At 45.6% G+C, this 16,694-nt stretch overlaps 1 protein-coding gene across 1 annotated transcript in view; it reads right to left on the minus strand.

The window, feature by feature from the left end:
* Positions 1-7,578, minus strand: part of Rft1 (RFT1 homolog) — a 37,123-nt gene extending 29,545 nt beyond the window's left edge. Inside the window, exons 1-3 of the mRNA XM_059273947.1 lie at positions 7,456-7,578; positions 2,583-2,668; positions 723-839 (exon numbers count right to left, since the gene is read on the minus strand). Of these exons, the coding sequence (XP_059129930.1) occupies positions 723-839; positions 2,583-2,668; positions 7,456-7,518 (266 nt within the window). The 5' untranslated portion in view covers positions 7,519-7,578. The remainder of the gene's footprint in view (positions 1-722; positions 840-2,582; positions 2,669-7,455) is intronic.
* Positions 7,579-16,694: the final 9,116 nt, after the last annotated feature.

Consider the following 16,694-nt stretch of genomic DNA (forward strand, 5'->3'; position numbering starts at 1 on the left):
TTTCCAGAAACAACCTGTTTGTTGCCTGTGCTTAGAATGGCTGACAGACGTTATACAAATGGCTTTTGTACCCCAAATAACCAACAGTCCCCAGCATGGAACTCATTTCATGTGTGTATCCAGGGCACTTAAATATAACGCCACAGCTGGCAGTCATTTTGCTAACGAAATGAACACTTGCCAGCCCCTCTGATAGGCATTTCTGTGAGGCAATAGAGTTATGCAAGGGCAGCATTGGGAAACAGCCCCACCTCCAGACTCTCAGCAGGGATCTACTGAAGAAAATCATTCTAATTTTCAGCTGGCATACTTGGTCTACAAGAACATTCTGAAGACTTGAAGGAAGGTGTAAGGAAAGCCTTACCAGACCTTTTAAAATGCTAAAAAAAAAAAAAAAAAAAAAAAAAAAAAAAAAAAAAAATAGTTGCTAAAAGCTCTAAAGAAACTACAGGGCAAAGAGACTAGGAATAAAGAGTGGGGCAGGAAGCCAGGCACCCCCAAGCCCCACCCTGAACCCCCACCCCCTACCGGAGAGAAGACCAAGTAAGAAACATCTCCAACTCAGACAGACACTCTCCCTTCCTGCTGCTAAAATTATGACCCAAAACCCAGTCTGGAGACAGTTAGCTGTGGGCAGGTTCCGTCATTTCACTCTTGGCACACTTCACACACTCTTGGCATGTGTGTTCTTAGAACTTGTCATTTGCTAAAGTACAACTCACGTTAGCCACAGGAGGTTGAGGGTCTGACTCCAGTCCCGCTGGGCACCCCCACTCAGACAGGCTCTCCGGAAGGCTTCCCTGGCCAGGAAGACGGTTGTTGAGTAAAGCAGGGTTAGTCTACAAAGCAAATGTAGAATTGGTAAGGCTGCCAGGCTTGTCTTTAATTTGTTATTGAAAGAACCTTTAAGATTTTTTCCAACAACAGGAACAAGAAAAGATATTGGTCATAAACCAATGGTTATCCTGTGATTCCAACTACATGGGAGGCTGAGGCAGGAAGACAAGTTCAAGGCCACCCTGAACAACTCAGTGAGACCTTATCTCAAAATAAAAGTAGAAAGGAGACTAAGGAAGGATATGGCTCAGCCGGGCAGCACTTGACTAGCATGTGTAAAGCACCACAGAAGAGACAGAAGAAACCCCAAACCACGGATGGGATGTAGGGCTCCAATACCTCTTACGAGACCCCTCCCCAAGTCCAATCCACAGGGCAGAGTTAGACCCAAACAAGGCACACTTGACTCTGTCTACAGCTACATCTGAGGTGGAAAGTGTGGCAGTGACCTGAGAGTCTGCAGCCTTATGGCTGTGGGCAGAGGTGTGGTCCTGGCCACAAGGAGGAAAGGAGCAGCTTATCACCACTCATAGCAAGGGGACCTCCTGATGACACCAGAGCCTCTGCGAGAGAAGCAGAGGTTCCATCACACAAGGAGGCGCTAGCCAGAGTTTCAGGACAAACAGCAAAGTAGGCAGCCATTAGAGGGCGCTGCAACCCCCATCCCGTGGGATCTGCCTGAGTACCGCGCACCCAGAGAAAAGCGGCAGGTTTACCTGCCTCTACAGCCAGCGGCCTGATGAGGCTGTTAAGTGCATCCTGCTCCCCAGTAGCCCATCCAACATTGCAGGTGAGGAGCCAAAGCTGCACCTTGAACAGTGAGGAAGAGCAGGCCGACTGGCAAGGAGGCCTTGACAAACCTGGCAGTTTGGGGGAGAACGCATGGGGAGAAAACTCTGCTCCCTCCTTTCTGCTTTTTCAACAGCATCTCTCTGCTTCACCACTGCCTCCTGAGACTGTGAACCCTACCTGGTACAAAGCTCCAGGTGACTGCATTGCCAATCCCAAGTTGGAGAACTGCCATCAGGCTCTTTGAAAAACGCCGTGAAGTGTTTGGTTGGTAAATACCAGGCATAAAATTCTGTCTCGAACACACTGTCTTGTTTACCAGGATATGAAGACACCTGAGAAGCTGAGCTATTCTAAGGCGTCATTTCACTCGTTTTTGTGTCATTTGGGAAGACAAAGCAAGTGTGGGTGTCGTCGAGCAGAGAAGACACACGCTGAGTCTAAGACAGAACAAGGTCACTTTCCACAGAATCAATCACAAGGATTCAAGCTCTGATCCCAGCTGCCGGATCTCAACTCCAAAATCACTGAGGCGGAAGGAAGCGAAGGTGGCTGGCTGTTCCAGCCCTGCAATTATGAGGCACATCCTCACGAACTACAGAATTCTTGCTTCCTGTGTTGTCAGCAGGACAAGAACACTGGATTATACCTGAGACAGGGTTTGCAATGAGGTACTCCCACTCTTCTCCTGGGTTCTGAGAGCAGAAAAACCGGAAGAGCTGGGGGAGAAATGTGCATGTGGAGGCTGCTAATGGAAGACGCTGCATGAGTCCATTAAACACAGCAGGGCCCTCTCATCCCCCACCCTGAACTTCTCTTCAGCCCACTGCTAAAAGGCTCTGCTACTGGGAAAGGTATATGATTCTAAAATCTGAGGGTGGCACACGGGTACAATCTGAGAAAAACTGTGATTCGTAATGAGAGTTGTGGACAGTGCCAGGGTGCGTTCCTCTTACCTGACATTCACTATGCCCACGATCTCCTTTGACAGGAAGCGAAGAATAAATGCATTCAAGACAAAGGTGACTAATCGAAACAATACCTGGAAGAAAATACATGAGTTATGTTGGGATTTACTGAAATGAGGACCAGGTTGCTGTCCTTCCCAACATGATGTGATAACACACAGCAGCTCTGCTATGCAGACTCTTTTCCATGATGCTCACTTACCTCACCTGGTTTCTGTGAACTGGAATTCCTTAAAGGCTCTCACCATCCTGAGCAGTGGGCAAAGAACCCAGGAAGCTATTTGGGAGTCTCCCTTATTTACTAACGAGATAGAGAAACCTGGACAAATTGAATCTTCAAGCTCAAAGTCAAGGAGACAGACACAACTGCAATCATGGCTCACATTATCCAGGGCCCTTCCTAAGACCTTCTCCAGACATACTCAGCCTACAGCCAATGGGCCACTGGAGTCCCAAGATAGCTAGAGATGCTGCCCAGCACACTTCTGGATGACAATGTCAGAAGACTGGCCACTCCCAAATCCTATTTAGAAACTCAACACACAGAAACAAGAGCCTACAGAGTAGTAGAATAGGCTCACTAGAAATCTGGGGTCTAATTTCTTTCTTCTCTGCCTGGAATATCTAGGGAATTCCAAGGACATTTAATCTTTTTGAAATTTGACTTTCTTAGTTACACAGGAAATACTATGTTTATTGAATACTCCCTTTCCAGAGAGGAGTTGATGCAACTTTTCAATAACAATTGTAGCAATAAGATAATGTAAAATGGGAAAACAGGCTATTGCCATTTAACAGGGACACATTCTAAGACTTTCAAACCTGTCCATTAAAGAAAACCACCTAGGAGCCGGGCAGGGCAGGACAGTGGTGGCTCATGCCTTTAATCCCAGCACTTGGGAGGCAGAGACAGGTGGATTTCTGAGTTTGAGGCCAGCCTGGTCTACAGAGTGAGTTCCAGGACAGACAGCCTAGGCTACACAGAGAAACCCTGCCGCAAAAAGCAAAAAAAAAAAAAAAAAAAAAAAAGAAAGAAAAAAAAAAAAAGAAAAAGAAAGAAGGAAAGAAAAGAAAAGAAAAACAAGAACCTACAATTAAATGGGGCTCCCAAATGGAGCTGTTGAATAGGATGTAAGTCTCACTCATGGTCTCTCCTCATTCCAGCCACAAATGACAAATCAATTCAGTGTTAAGTTGCTGATGGTTACTCATATATACATGGCTACCATTTTGGAAGAGCCAATCAGTGTAGACTAAAGGATTACTATGGTCTGAAAATCTCTTGGCCATTAACACTATTCCTAAAGTATTACCAGTGCCAAGATTATCACCATGTTAATGGAGCTATAGATGATCTTTTCTGACAGAAGCTCTGTAGACTCTTAGAAACATGTCGGTTCATATATATACACGCCAAATTCTACACTCAGTGCTGATGGCGGGAAACCATTTCATAGACTTATTAAAGTCCTCAGCTGAATCTCAACCCATCACTTAGCTCTTAAATGCATGCATCATCTTCTAATTTTTACAAGCCTCAATCTTCTCTGTCAAGTGAGGCTAAATATCTCATAAGGTTGATTACAAGACTAAAATAAGATTATAGAAGTGAAAGCATTTTTAATGTATAAATTAAAGGTAATAAAAATATACCCTGTGACTGGCTCAGAATTAAGACTCACAAATTACATAATAAAATGTAGTTGCAAAGCTACCATAAGCATCAGCATTATAGCTTAAGGAAGCATATAAGACTGAATTAAAGCAACCAAGGAATTGTATTTTATGACTATTCTAAAAATCCATATATACAATTATAAAGTCCATCATTTTGTACAACATATATGCTGATTACAAATTGTACATCTGCCAGGCGGTGGTGGCGCACGCCTTTAATTCTAGCACTCAGAAAGCAGAGCCAGGCGGATCTCTGTGAGTTCATGGCCAGCCTGGGCTACAGAGTGAGTTCCAGGAAAGACGCCAAAGCTACACAGAGAAACCTTGTCTCAGAAAAAAAAAAAAAAGAAAAAACAAAAACAAAAACAAAAAACCATTTAGAAAGTTATTATTGTCCAAGACACTTAAGGTCATATCAGTATCTTCTAATTGTTCTGAATAAAGGTTTGGTCTAATAAAGCTAATAAAGGTTCCTAGGGCTACCCTTTGTTTTAAGGCCACCCAGTGGCCCTTATTAGCAACATACCTTCCATTTACTTTCATAAAGGACTTCACGTTTATAAAAGCTTTTACATTTGTTAATTATTTGACCCTTAAAGACAACCAAGCAGGCTAGTCATGGTGGCACAAACCTTTAATCCCAGCATTCGCAAGGCAGAACTAGGCCAGCCTCTTTGAGTTTGAGACTGAGACCAGCCTGGTCTACCTGGAGAATTCTAGTCTAGCCAGGGCTCAATAGTGAGACCCTGACTCAATAGCAAAACAACAACAAAAGCCAACCAGGGCTGAGAATACAGCTCAGTGATAAAACTTGCTTAGAGCATGTAGTACTCTAGGTTCAATTCCCAACACCAAACAACAACCAGGCAAACGTGCCCGAAGCAAAACACAGAATGAAAGGATCCGCCTAATAACAAACAGCAAACAAATGGCCCAGTTCAATTTTACAGTTTGGACTCCTACTCCTGCGTGTCTTCTATAACCTGTTTCTTTTCTGTATGGAAAAGGAAACACTATGTGTAACACAACTGAAGTCATGTATACTGTGAAATGGGGAAACAAAGTGCAGGAGGGGGGGGGGTCTGTGGTTGGTATGTAAAAAGAAGAGAAAATTCATTAATAATAAAAAGGAAAAAAAAGGATGCAATGATCCCAAGGATACTATGCAGGCAGCTTTTTCTCCTGCCTGCCTTCAGCCAGAATCACATGGTAATCATTTTCTCCTCAATGTAATCAAGTCTCTGGGAACAGTGTTTCATACCTGTGTCTTAATGGGCACTACTTTGAAGGACGTAAATTATTTAAGCATTTAAGACGTGGAAATAATGGATTTTTTGTTTGTCTCATAACCCAATAAAACCACGTTGACAAAGTGGGAAAAAAAAGAAAAAGAAAACCAAGAACCAGACAAATGGAGTTAAACAGAGTAGCCAATATTCATTCAGCACATAGGTGTGCAAAGTGTTTTTCTGTATCCTTTACATAGCTTACCTTATTTCATCCCTACACTGCATTCACAAACTTACTGCACGAACAGAAGCGGCTAACATTGAGAAGCACCCTGTAATGTGCCAGGACATAACAGGACTTCATCTCATCTTCCTAAGGACCCTGTGAGGCTGTATTACCTTTCTCATTCGAAATGAGGACACTGCTGGGATGGTGGTGCATGCCTGTCACCCCAGCGCTTTGTAAACGGAAGCAAGAGTATCAAGAATTCAAGACCAGCCTGGGCTACATAGCAATACCTTTTCTCAAAAATAAAATCAATAAAAAAAAAAAAATTAAAAAGCCAGGAGTAACGGCACAAGCCTATAAACCCAACACTCAGGATGCAGAGGCAGAATAGATCTCCAAGTTCTAGCTTGGTCTAGACAGTGAGTTCCAGGACAGCCAGGAAGGCATAGAGAGATCCTGTCTCAAAAAACAAACGAACAAACAAACAAAAAACAACTTGATGCTCAGAAAAAGCCAAGCAATTTTATTTTGCTTTAGCTTTTTTTTTTTTTTTTTATTTGAGACAGGGTCTTACCATATAGCCTTAGCCTAGCTGGAGCTCAACTGGCCTTGAACTCACCGAGAACCACTCACCCCTACCTCCTGAGTGTTGGGATTAAAGGCCACTGTACCTAACCCAAGTAATTCTTATCTTAAAAACAGTCATCTAACCTGTCTAACTCAGCCAGGTTCTCTTTCCTAACCTCTTGGTGCCTAAGATAATGAAGGAAGATTCTGGACTCCTGTGCAGTTGGGTGGATAAGCTGGAGAATAAGGCATTGAGAAAAATGGGAAATTTGACTTAGAATTGACTAGTAGGGCAGAAAGAATCTTTAGATACTATTTGGATCAGTGGTTCTCAACTTTCCTAACACAGCAACCCTTTAATACAGTTCCTCGTGTTGTAGTGATCCCAACCATAAAATTATTTTCATTTTTACTTCATAACTGTAATCTTGATACTGTTATGAATCGTAATGTAAATATTTTTGGAGATAGAGGTTTGCCAAAGGGTTCGTGACCCCATTGGTTGAGGACCGCTGATTTAGATGAACTGGCAAGTGTCATCTGAAAAAAAAAAGTCACAAATAGCCTGTCCAAGGACACACAGAAAATGCAGTTTATTAAGTGCACACTAGGATAGAGGTACTGTACTAAGCGAGCTTATTCAAATGATCCCAAAGAATATTTGCAAATTGCTTTCTGGATTAGATACTATTGTCCTCATTCTGTCAACAAGTAGCTAAGGTTGCGGAGCTGAAGTGATTTGTTCTGGGTCACGCAGCAAGTACGCCTGAACCCAGATCCCTGTTCTTAGCTATGCCATATGGTCTCTCTAAATTCAATGCGAATCAGAACCGATGAAAGGTGTTTGAAAACCAAGAATGGAACACACAAGAAATGAACCCCTTAAAGTCTCAGATTCTTGAGCACTAAGTAGCCTCTGCTTCTACCATTTGATTGACCTGTCTCTTACTGCTACATGAAGTGCAATCTTCAGAAAGGAAACAGCATGTTTGTAGTCATTCAGTCAAGACTCCGACCGCAATCTCCCAGCTCCTAGACCCGCCGCCCCTCCCCGCCGCGTGGTTTCCTATGGAACCCCCGGTAGCGCGGGGAATCCAGGACAGCTTCCCCTCGAGGTTTGGGGGCGGAACCACGCGCTGGAGCCGGCACAGCAGAATACCTGCAGCAGGAGACCCGAGGAGGCCAAGCGGGCTGCCTGGCCCAGCACCTCTTGGCTACCCATGGCCTCAGTGCCACGGTTCAGAGGCGGAAACGCAGCTCGCGCCCGCTCCGACGCGGAAAGATGGCGTCACGGACAGGCTCGCTCCTGATTGGGGACTTTGACGGTGGGGGCGGGACACAAGAAGCTGCGTGTCCAAGCAACTTGCTAGGCTGTCTTAGTCGCATTTTGCTCCTGTTTGGTTTTGGTTTTCTTTCATTTTCTTTTTCTTTTTTCTTTTTTTTCCTTTTTGTTGTTGCTGTTGTTGTTTTGAGAGTGTGTTAAACTTCGGACCCTGTAGTCCATGTCGGCCTAGAACTTGCAGCGGGAACGCTGGGATTACTGGGGTGCATCCCCAGACCTAACTGTTGTCTTTTGGTTTGTGTGTTGGTTTTGGTTTGATTTTTTTTTTTTTTTGAGGTAGTGTCTCATTATGTAGCTCTGGCTAGCCTGGAACTCGATGTGTAGACCGGGCTTGCTTTGAACTCAGTGATCCGCTTGCCTCTGACTCCCAAGCGCAGAGATTGCAGCTGTTATTTTGAAATAAGGTCTTGCTGTGTAGCCAGGGCTGGCCTGGAATTCCTGATCCTCCTGTCTCCAGCTCCCAGGTGATGAGATTCCAGTAGACCACCGCACCAAGCTGCCATCTTCTTTGTTTGTGTTTTGTTTTTCTACCTAAATATTTGTTTATGGATAGTGTAGGTGTGTGTATATCAGAGAACAACTCTCAGGAGTCAGTTATATCCACCTTTGCATGGGTTCTGGGATCAAACTCGGATTGGCAAGTTTGTATGGCAAGCACTTAACCTGCAGAGCCAATTTGCTAGCCTGTTTAATGTTCTTCCCTGCCCCACTCCCTAGTACTGGGGATTGAACCTAGGGCTTCATTCGTGCAAGGCAAGTGCTCTACCACAGAGATTACAGCCCCTGCCCTCTCTTTTGGATGAAAGTTGTTTCCTTTTATGAATGTGTCTCTCTTGCAAATAAATAAATCAAATTCTGTGGCCAGTCTTAGAAGATGGTGTCATAGGCTGAGAGTGATTACTTAACATTCATGAAACCCTAGGTTCATTCCCAGCACCACATATTCCTACCCTGGTGGTTTATACCTGAACTCCAACACACAGGGTGAAAGCTGGAGGATCAGAAGTTCAAGGTTATCCTTAGCCAGCCTAGGCTACAGAAGACCCTGTCTCAAAACAAAGCGAAGAAAAACAAACCATGGCGTCAGGGGAACAAAGCACTCAGCAGAGATTCGTTAGTCTGGCCATTGGCTCTCACACAAATATATTCACAGCACCCTTTCCCCCAGTTAGGCTGAACAGGACTTCTCCCCATTTTGCAGAGGAAGAACTGAGGACCGAAAGTTAGACACAGCGTTTTCATGTATGTAATTTTGTAGAAACCTTCCCAAAGCTCTGATACTTGGGCCCAGTTGTCAGAGAGGAGGAAAGTAAGCCTTGGAGGTATAATATGCCTTGTTCAAATCCATCCACACAGCACAGGCCTGGGTAGAATGGATCAGAGTCAAAGAACAGACTAGAAGCACTTTATACACTTTTTGCAAAGTCTCCAACATACATGATCATCTTTTTCTAACCTCTTAAGCCTTCCTTGGTCTCAACTTCTTTTCACATTTCACATCATCACTATATCGGTACATTTTAGATCCTCCAATTTGGAGCCCTTAATCACAACACTCGGGAGGCAACCATATCTTTGTGAGTATGAGGCTAGCCTGGTCTACATAGCAAGTTCCAGACTAGGCAGGATCACATAATGAAATTCTGTCTCAAAACAAACGAAAAATGAAAAACCTGGAACCCTTACCAGTCCTCCAAGAGGCCCCGTCTGGTTTTTCTTAGTTTCTGTCACCTTCTCTGCCTAAATCTCTTCCCTGGCAGTGCTTTTTGCCTTCCTAGGGCTCTGATCCTGACTCCTAAACTACCTATAGTCAGTACTTGCTATGGACTAAATGTCTGTGTCTCCTCAAAATTCATATAATGAGTGGTCACATTAGGAGAGTACTTGGGAAGTAATTAGGCCACCAAGGTGTAGCCTTTATGGCGGGATCAGTGGCTGTATGAAGAAGCTATTTGAGGGATGGGTCTCAGAGATACAGTGCTTGCCTGTCATGTGCAAACATGTGGTTTGACCCTCAGCACCTAAAAAAAAACGTATTTGAGAGAAATGGTTTCTCTGTTCATTGTGAAAGGATACAGCAAGAAGCTGGCCATTTACAAACCAGGAAGAGTCCCCTCACCAGAACCAAACTGGCTGGCACCCTGATCTTGGACATCTAGGCTCCAGGATTGGAGAAATAAATTTCTGTCATTTAAGTGTCCCAGTCTATGATATTTTGTTACATCAGCTCAAGCTGACTATGACAGTGCCTTAAAGCACTTTGTACTCTTGTATAGATCTTTAAATAGTCTGTATTACAGTGGAGAGGTGAAAATATGCATCTCTATTTAACTGGCCTGGGAGCGTCAAGTAGGCAGGAGTCAGCCCATCAGGATTTGCCTGCTACAGTACTGGCAGAGAACATTCCTAAACTGTCATAAATGTCTCCTGGCACACCAATGTTGCTACTGCAGCTGAACTGCATGGCTCAAAGGCCCTGTGTCCTCATCTTCTCAAATGAAATAAGCTCTGTGGATGGTTGAGACTCCGAACGTGAAGTCTTGACCATCGGACAGACTTACCCTTGAATCCCCATTCTACCACTCACTAACCGGGTGACCCTCTATGTGCTGACTGCTCTGAATGGAGATATTAGGACTGGGCTTATAGCGCAGTAGTACAGTGACTGCCCAGCATTCGTGAAGGCCTGGGTTTAAGCCCCAGAGTCTATGATATTCATCTGGGTATAGATGTAGACATAAATATCGACATCATCTGTCCTGTTAAGGTAGGTGTAAGAATTTTAGCAGACAAGTTTGGCCCACAAGGAGCTTAAATCCTACTGGGAGACAGACAACAACAACAACAACAACAAAAAAAAAAAAAAAAAAAAAAAAAAAAAAAAAAAAAAAAAAACCTGGAGGAAAAGAAGCCATAAAATACCAAATCGGAAGCAATCACAAAAGAGTAAAACAGACTCCTTGAGAACTCAAGACTACACACAGTGATCACGAAGACAGCTCCTGCTGGCTTCCTCAGGTTTCCTCCCTTCCACTGGCTTCTGTGCCAGGCGACCTCCCTGCCAGGGAAAGCTGATGTGAGCCTCCAATTTCATTACTAAACTGGTGGGAGGTGCCAGGGCTGATGCTAAGCCAGTTGGACTTCCAGGGCAATGGGGCAGGATGGGAGGCTGCCAGTGGGTGGAAGGCAGAGTAAAGGCTCAGCTGAGTGGAGGCACCAGGGCTAGGTATGTTCCCACATAACAGCCACTAGGTGGCATGGCTTGCTGGGTGAGGGCCCTTCTAGACCAAGGCTTCCTGCTGTCCAGAAAACCTTCAACAGGGCTCCTCCTTGAAACAGAACATCAGCACTCTGCCCCTCACTTGAAAGTGGGGCAGGAGAAGGCCGCTGTGATCCTAACGGTCCACAGTGTTGAGTCTACAAAGCAGCGTGCTGGGTCCTGTACTTTCATGATCACACTGAACTCCTCTAGCAGCCCAACAAGACCATTGTCCCCTCTATTTTACAGACCAGGAAACAGACTTAGCAAAGGTCAGGGACTTGTTGGAGGAGTAGTGATTGGAAGTGCCAGAATGTGAACTGAGCAGTATGGCTGTCAGTCCCATAATCAAGATTACACCAGAGGATTGACCCCCTGTCGCTTCTGATTCCTGGGCTCCATTTTGGCAGCTATGATTTGGGAAGGGTTCTAGAATCTGCATTGGTTTTTGTGGTGTTTATCTGTTTGTTTTGCCTTTGGCACAGAGTCTTACTCTGTAGCCCGGGCTGTCTTGGAACTTACTATATTACCTTGATTGGTTATGATGTACTGGACAAAACTCTGGAAGTACTGCCTGAGGGTGGATCTTCAGGCACCTTGAGAAATCTGTCTGCTCCAGTGGTCTGGAGCATCTGTCTGCCCAAAGTGGGCAAAATGAGTCCTGAGATCTGTCATGGGCTTGTTCAACCCTCCAATAGGCCATGCTCCTGGGCCTAGTGGTCAGGATATCAGTGCCTAGAGACGGTGCCTAAATGAGAGTCTTAGAGAACATCTGTGCCAGGAATTATGCACACAATAGTCCCTGGCTCCCAGGTCTTCCTATGCAGTGGTGTGTGAAGCTTGAAAAGCAGCCATAAGACTCTGTTTTTGCCTGGCTCCTCTGAAGATTGATTTGTGCAGAGTAGCCTGCAATACCCACGGTATCAATATGGTTCATTCCAGATCTAGTGCTCTGAAGTGGGCATTGGAAGGGGCACAAAAGCAAATGAACCAATATTACCACCCTCTCAGGGCTCGGGGGCCTCTCTTGGGAAAAACCCAGAGTGAGAGCAGGCAGACTGAGGTGCTAAAAAGTTGCAAGGGAAACACAGGGACAGGAGTGGGTGGAGAGATGTTCCTGATGAAGCATCAAGGAAGATTCCCTTCAGGGGGTGTTTTTGAAGGATTAGAGGGACTGATCAAACAGAGGGACATGTAGGGCAGAGAAAGCAGAGCCAGTGAAGCCCAGAGGAGGGTACTTGCTGAGCCTGTGGGTGGATCCAGGAGTTGGCTGTGGCTACCTCTTGGTGCAGAATTCTTTCTTTCTTTTTTTTTTTTTTTTTTTTTGGTTTTTCGAGACAGGGTTTCTCTGTGTAGCTTTGCGCCTTTCCTGGAACTCACTTGGTAGTCCAGGCTGGCCTCGAACTCACAGAGATCCACCTGGCTCTGCCTCCCGAGTGCTGGGATTAAAGGCATGCACCACCACCGCCCAGCTGTTGGTGCAGAATTCTTGTACCCACCAGCCTGTGGCCAGTGTTGAGCTGGCAGCCCTGAGAACAGCAAGTCCGTGAGGGTGAACACAAGCGTGTGAATGAATACAAATTAAGGGCATGGTGGTGCACATTCGTAATCCCAGCAGTCGGGAGGATAAGGCAGGAGGATTTGCTGTGTGTTTGAAGGAGCCTCAGCCGTTTAGTGAGACCTTGTCTCAAGAAACAAAATCAGGGCTGGAAAGATGGTTCAATGGTTAAGAGCACTCACTGCTCTTCCAAAGAGCCTGAGTTCAATTCCCGTCACCCACATGACAGCTCACAATTGTCTGATGCCTTCTTCTGGTGTGCAGATATACTTGTAGACAAAGTACCCATATACATAAAATACATAGATAAATAAATCTTTCAGCCTGGTGCGGTGGCGCACGCCTTTAATCCCAGTGCTCAGAAGGCAGAAGCAAGTGGATCTCTGTGAATCCGAGGCCAGCCTGGTCTACAGAGCACCCAGGACAGCCAAGGCTACACAGAGAAACACTGTCTTGAAAAAAAAAAAATCAGTTACAGGTGTTCATGAATGGGGGCAAGATCAGTGTGAATTTGCATGCTCTACTTGCCAGAATCTGCTTTGAGACAGTGTGCGTGGGTACGTATGTGCACACATATTTGTGAATTTGTCTGTGGATGTGAAAGTCTGAGTGCCAGGTCACATGCATGCAGGATGAGGAAGTGTGAAGATGAGCATTGGGTATGGCAAATAAGGACGTAGGGTTGAGCACGCCTGCAAGCTCATCAAACAGTTGTATACATCTGCAATTTCAGCATGTAGGAAGCTGAGGCAGGATCTTCATGAGTTCAAGGCCAACCTGGGTTACATATCAAGACCTAGCCTCATAAACGAAAAGGTTTACAAAAATGTGTACTAGTCTAGCTGTCGGGTTTTTTGTTTTGTTTGTTTTTTTTTGTTTGTTTGTTTGGCTTTTTTTGTTTTTTTTTTGAGACAGAATTTCTCTGTGTAGCCTTGGAGCCTGTCCTGAAACTCACTCTGTAGACCAGGCTGGCCTTGAACTCACAGAGATCTGCCTGCCTTTGCCTCCTGAGAGGGCTGGGACTAAAGGCGTGTACCACCACCGCCCGGCTAGCTATTAGTTTTTGTTTCTCTGATTCTAGATCTTTATCCAGGCCCTATTTTCTGCATTTTACCTCAACGAATCCTCCCATTCACCTTATAAGGTGGGCTAATTACAAAATATAACTATTCCCATTTTACAGGTGGAGAAACTGAGACTCCAAAGGGTGGCAGAGCTGGGATTGAATCCTAGCTGCAGAGCCTCAGAGGTTCCCCTTTACCATTTCCTACAATTCACTTCTTAGGAATTCAAAAAGTCCCTAGTGAGGAAATGTCCCTGGCCCACTCAGAGTTGGTCTGGAAATGGCACAGAGTTCCTCATGGGGTGGTTGGAAAGGAACTGTCCCTGGGGCTTGGCTCTTGAGGCCTAAGGCTACATACATAGAAAGGTCACATGAGGCTACCCTTGTGTATCAAAAACCCCAAAGAATTTGAATCGGAGCCAGGTGAGGGTTTAGGCCACCCTCCTCTAAGCACGTGCTAAGTTTCCTGTCCCTTAAAACCACCGTCTGACTGGGAAGTAGCCCCACTTGCTCCCAGCCCAGTTTCTCAAAAGCTGCTCACAGTGGGTGGTGGTGGTGGTGGTGGCGGCGGCGGCGGCGGCGGCGGCGGCGGCGGCGGCGGCGGCGGCGGCGGCGCACGCCTTTAATCCCAGCACTCAGGAGGCAGAGGCAGGCGGATCTCTGTGAGTTCGAGGCCAGCCTGGTCTACAAAGTGAGTTCCAGGAAAGGCGCAAAGCTACACAGAGAAACCTTGTCTCAAAAAACCAAAAAAAAAAAAAAAAAAAAAAAGCTGCTCACAGGTGCCCATCACTCCCGGTGTGTGCCTTGCCGAGGATTGAACATGGTGCTTTATGCACACTGGTCAAGCACTCTACCAACTTTGGAATATCCTTGGAAAAAGCCCAGGGACAGACACCAGGTGCCTCTCGTCCCAGGCCCTGATAACCTGTGGTGGCAACTTGCATCCCTGTCTTTTGTCTCTCAGTGGGTGTGAATGGAGGAAGAAGACAAGCGGGTCACGTAGAACCATCTCCTGTGAGCTTTGGAGATGAAGTGATCCGAGCTCAGTTGGTCCTCTGTGTCACTTTCATGGTCTATAAAACGGAAGCGGCAGTAGGACCTGCCATGTGGCTTATGGTAAGAATTAGGCGAGATAATCCAAATGGAGACATCTACATTACCAGACACATAGGATGAACACGCTCAACAAATACAGGCGATCACCGTCAATTTTGTCATATTTACATCAACAGGGCTGACATTGTTTCCTCCCATGAATGATGAAAAACATTGTGTTTGTTAGAATTCCTAGCCACTCCCCCAGCTACATGACCGCATGTGCCGGCAAGATGTTTAGTTATCCCAGGGCCTTATGTCCTACGTAATCCGCCTGCTGCGTGATCATGTAATCTATGCACATGTGTTGCGTAGCTATCTAAGCCCATACGTGCGTGTGCCGAGGGAATGTATGAAAGTGGGTTCCACTTATCCCTCTTCTCTCTTCCTGCATGGTCATTCCCCATAGGCCTACACACATCCCTTCTGCTCCCTTCCCCTAATAAACTCTTATAAGTGGGTTTTGTTGCACCTCGTGGCTTTTCTCGGTAAACAGTGACGCTTAATAAATAACATTGTGCCGCTTAATAATTAACAGTGTTCCATTCCCATAAAATTATTTTTTGAGACAGGGTCTCAATATGTAGCCCTGGAACTCACTATGTGAATGAGACTGGCCTTGAACTCAGAGATCCCCTGCCTCTCTGCCTTTCAAGTTCTGGAATTAAAGTTGGAATTAAAGCCATCGAGCTAGGCCCATAAAGATTCTTTTAACTGGCCTTTCTTTTCCTCATTCCCTCACTCCCACTTTCCTTATTTCCTTCCTTCTCTTTCTGCCTCTTGTTCTTTCTCAGGCTCACTTTGCTGGCATATAATTTTTGTATGGCTGCTCCACATTCGTGGTTGATGGACGTGTGGGTTGTTCCCACTCTTTTACTGTTATGAATAATGTTGTGTTATGAATTTCTGTGTGCAAGTTTTTATGTGGACATCTGCATTCAGTTCTTTAGAAGTGCGATGGCTAGGTCTTGTGGTAGCTCACGTTACCACTGAGGGATGGCCAGGCTGTTTTCCACATTTTTGTACAATTTTAAATTGCTATTCACAACGCATAAGGTCTCTAGTTTCTCCACAGCCTTGCCAATATGCACTACGTGTGTGTGTGTGTGTGTGTGTGTGTGTGTGTGTGTGTGTGTGTGAGCACCCGTGTGTGTGAATGCACGTGCAAGTGTTTGAGTGCATGTGGAGGCCTGAGAGAGGCCTCCGTATGTAATGAAGCAGTGTCTCTGACTGAGCCCAGAGTTCTCTGTTTCAGACAACCTGCTCGCTGCTGGACCACAGGCAGGTCACCACACCCGCCTAGCTTTCTTGTGGCTTTTAGAGTGGCAAGTGATTTCCCTGCTGAGTTATCTCTCCAGTCCCCTATTTTCCATCTTTTTGGTCGTAGACATCCTAGTGGATGTGAAATGGTATTGTATTATGGTTTTGATTTGCATTTCTCTAGTGACTAGTGATGTCGGATGACTTTTTATGTTCTCACGGTCATTTGAATACCTTCTTTGGATACATTTATATTTAAATCTTTAGTCCACATTTAAATTCTTCTGATTTTCACCAATATTTACCAAGTGGCTGACTACATCCCAGCATGCCAGGGAATGGGAAGGGACACGTAAAGCCAGGACCGTGCTGGCGGCATGACGAGTTGCCCTGCTCTGCTTTCCCAGGCTGTAGAGTGGGAAAGGACGGAACTCCAAAAGGGGAAGATGTGCAGGTTGGACAAGAAGCTCGGGTTTCAGGGGCTCTGTCTGTGCAATCCACCCTCCCTGAAGTGGGCCTCACCACACCCAGCACTGCTGCGATCAATACCTGGCAGCCAGAAGCTGATCGGGCACCGCAGCTACCCAGGGAAGCAACAGAGCAGGCGTCCTCTGTGCATCCACCCTTGAGAGTCAGTTTCATCCACCATCACCAACTAGCCAATCACACAGCCCTTGGCCGTCTCCAGGCAGCTATGCAGGGTGAGGACTGGAGACTGTAGAGTGCTGGAGACGGAGACTAGAAAGACAGAAGGACCCCATACTGCCCTGACTGGTGTCCCTTCTTCTCTCTGAGCCTCAGTTTTCTCATCTGTGAAACTG

Source organism: Peromyscus eremicus, chromosome 9 (assembly GCF_949786415.1).
Source record: "Peromyscus eremicus chromosome 9, PerEre_H2_v1, whole genome shotgun sequence".
NCBI lineage: Eukaryota > Metazoa > Chordata > Mammalia > Rodentia > Cricetidae > Peromyscus > Peromyscus eremicus.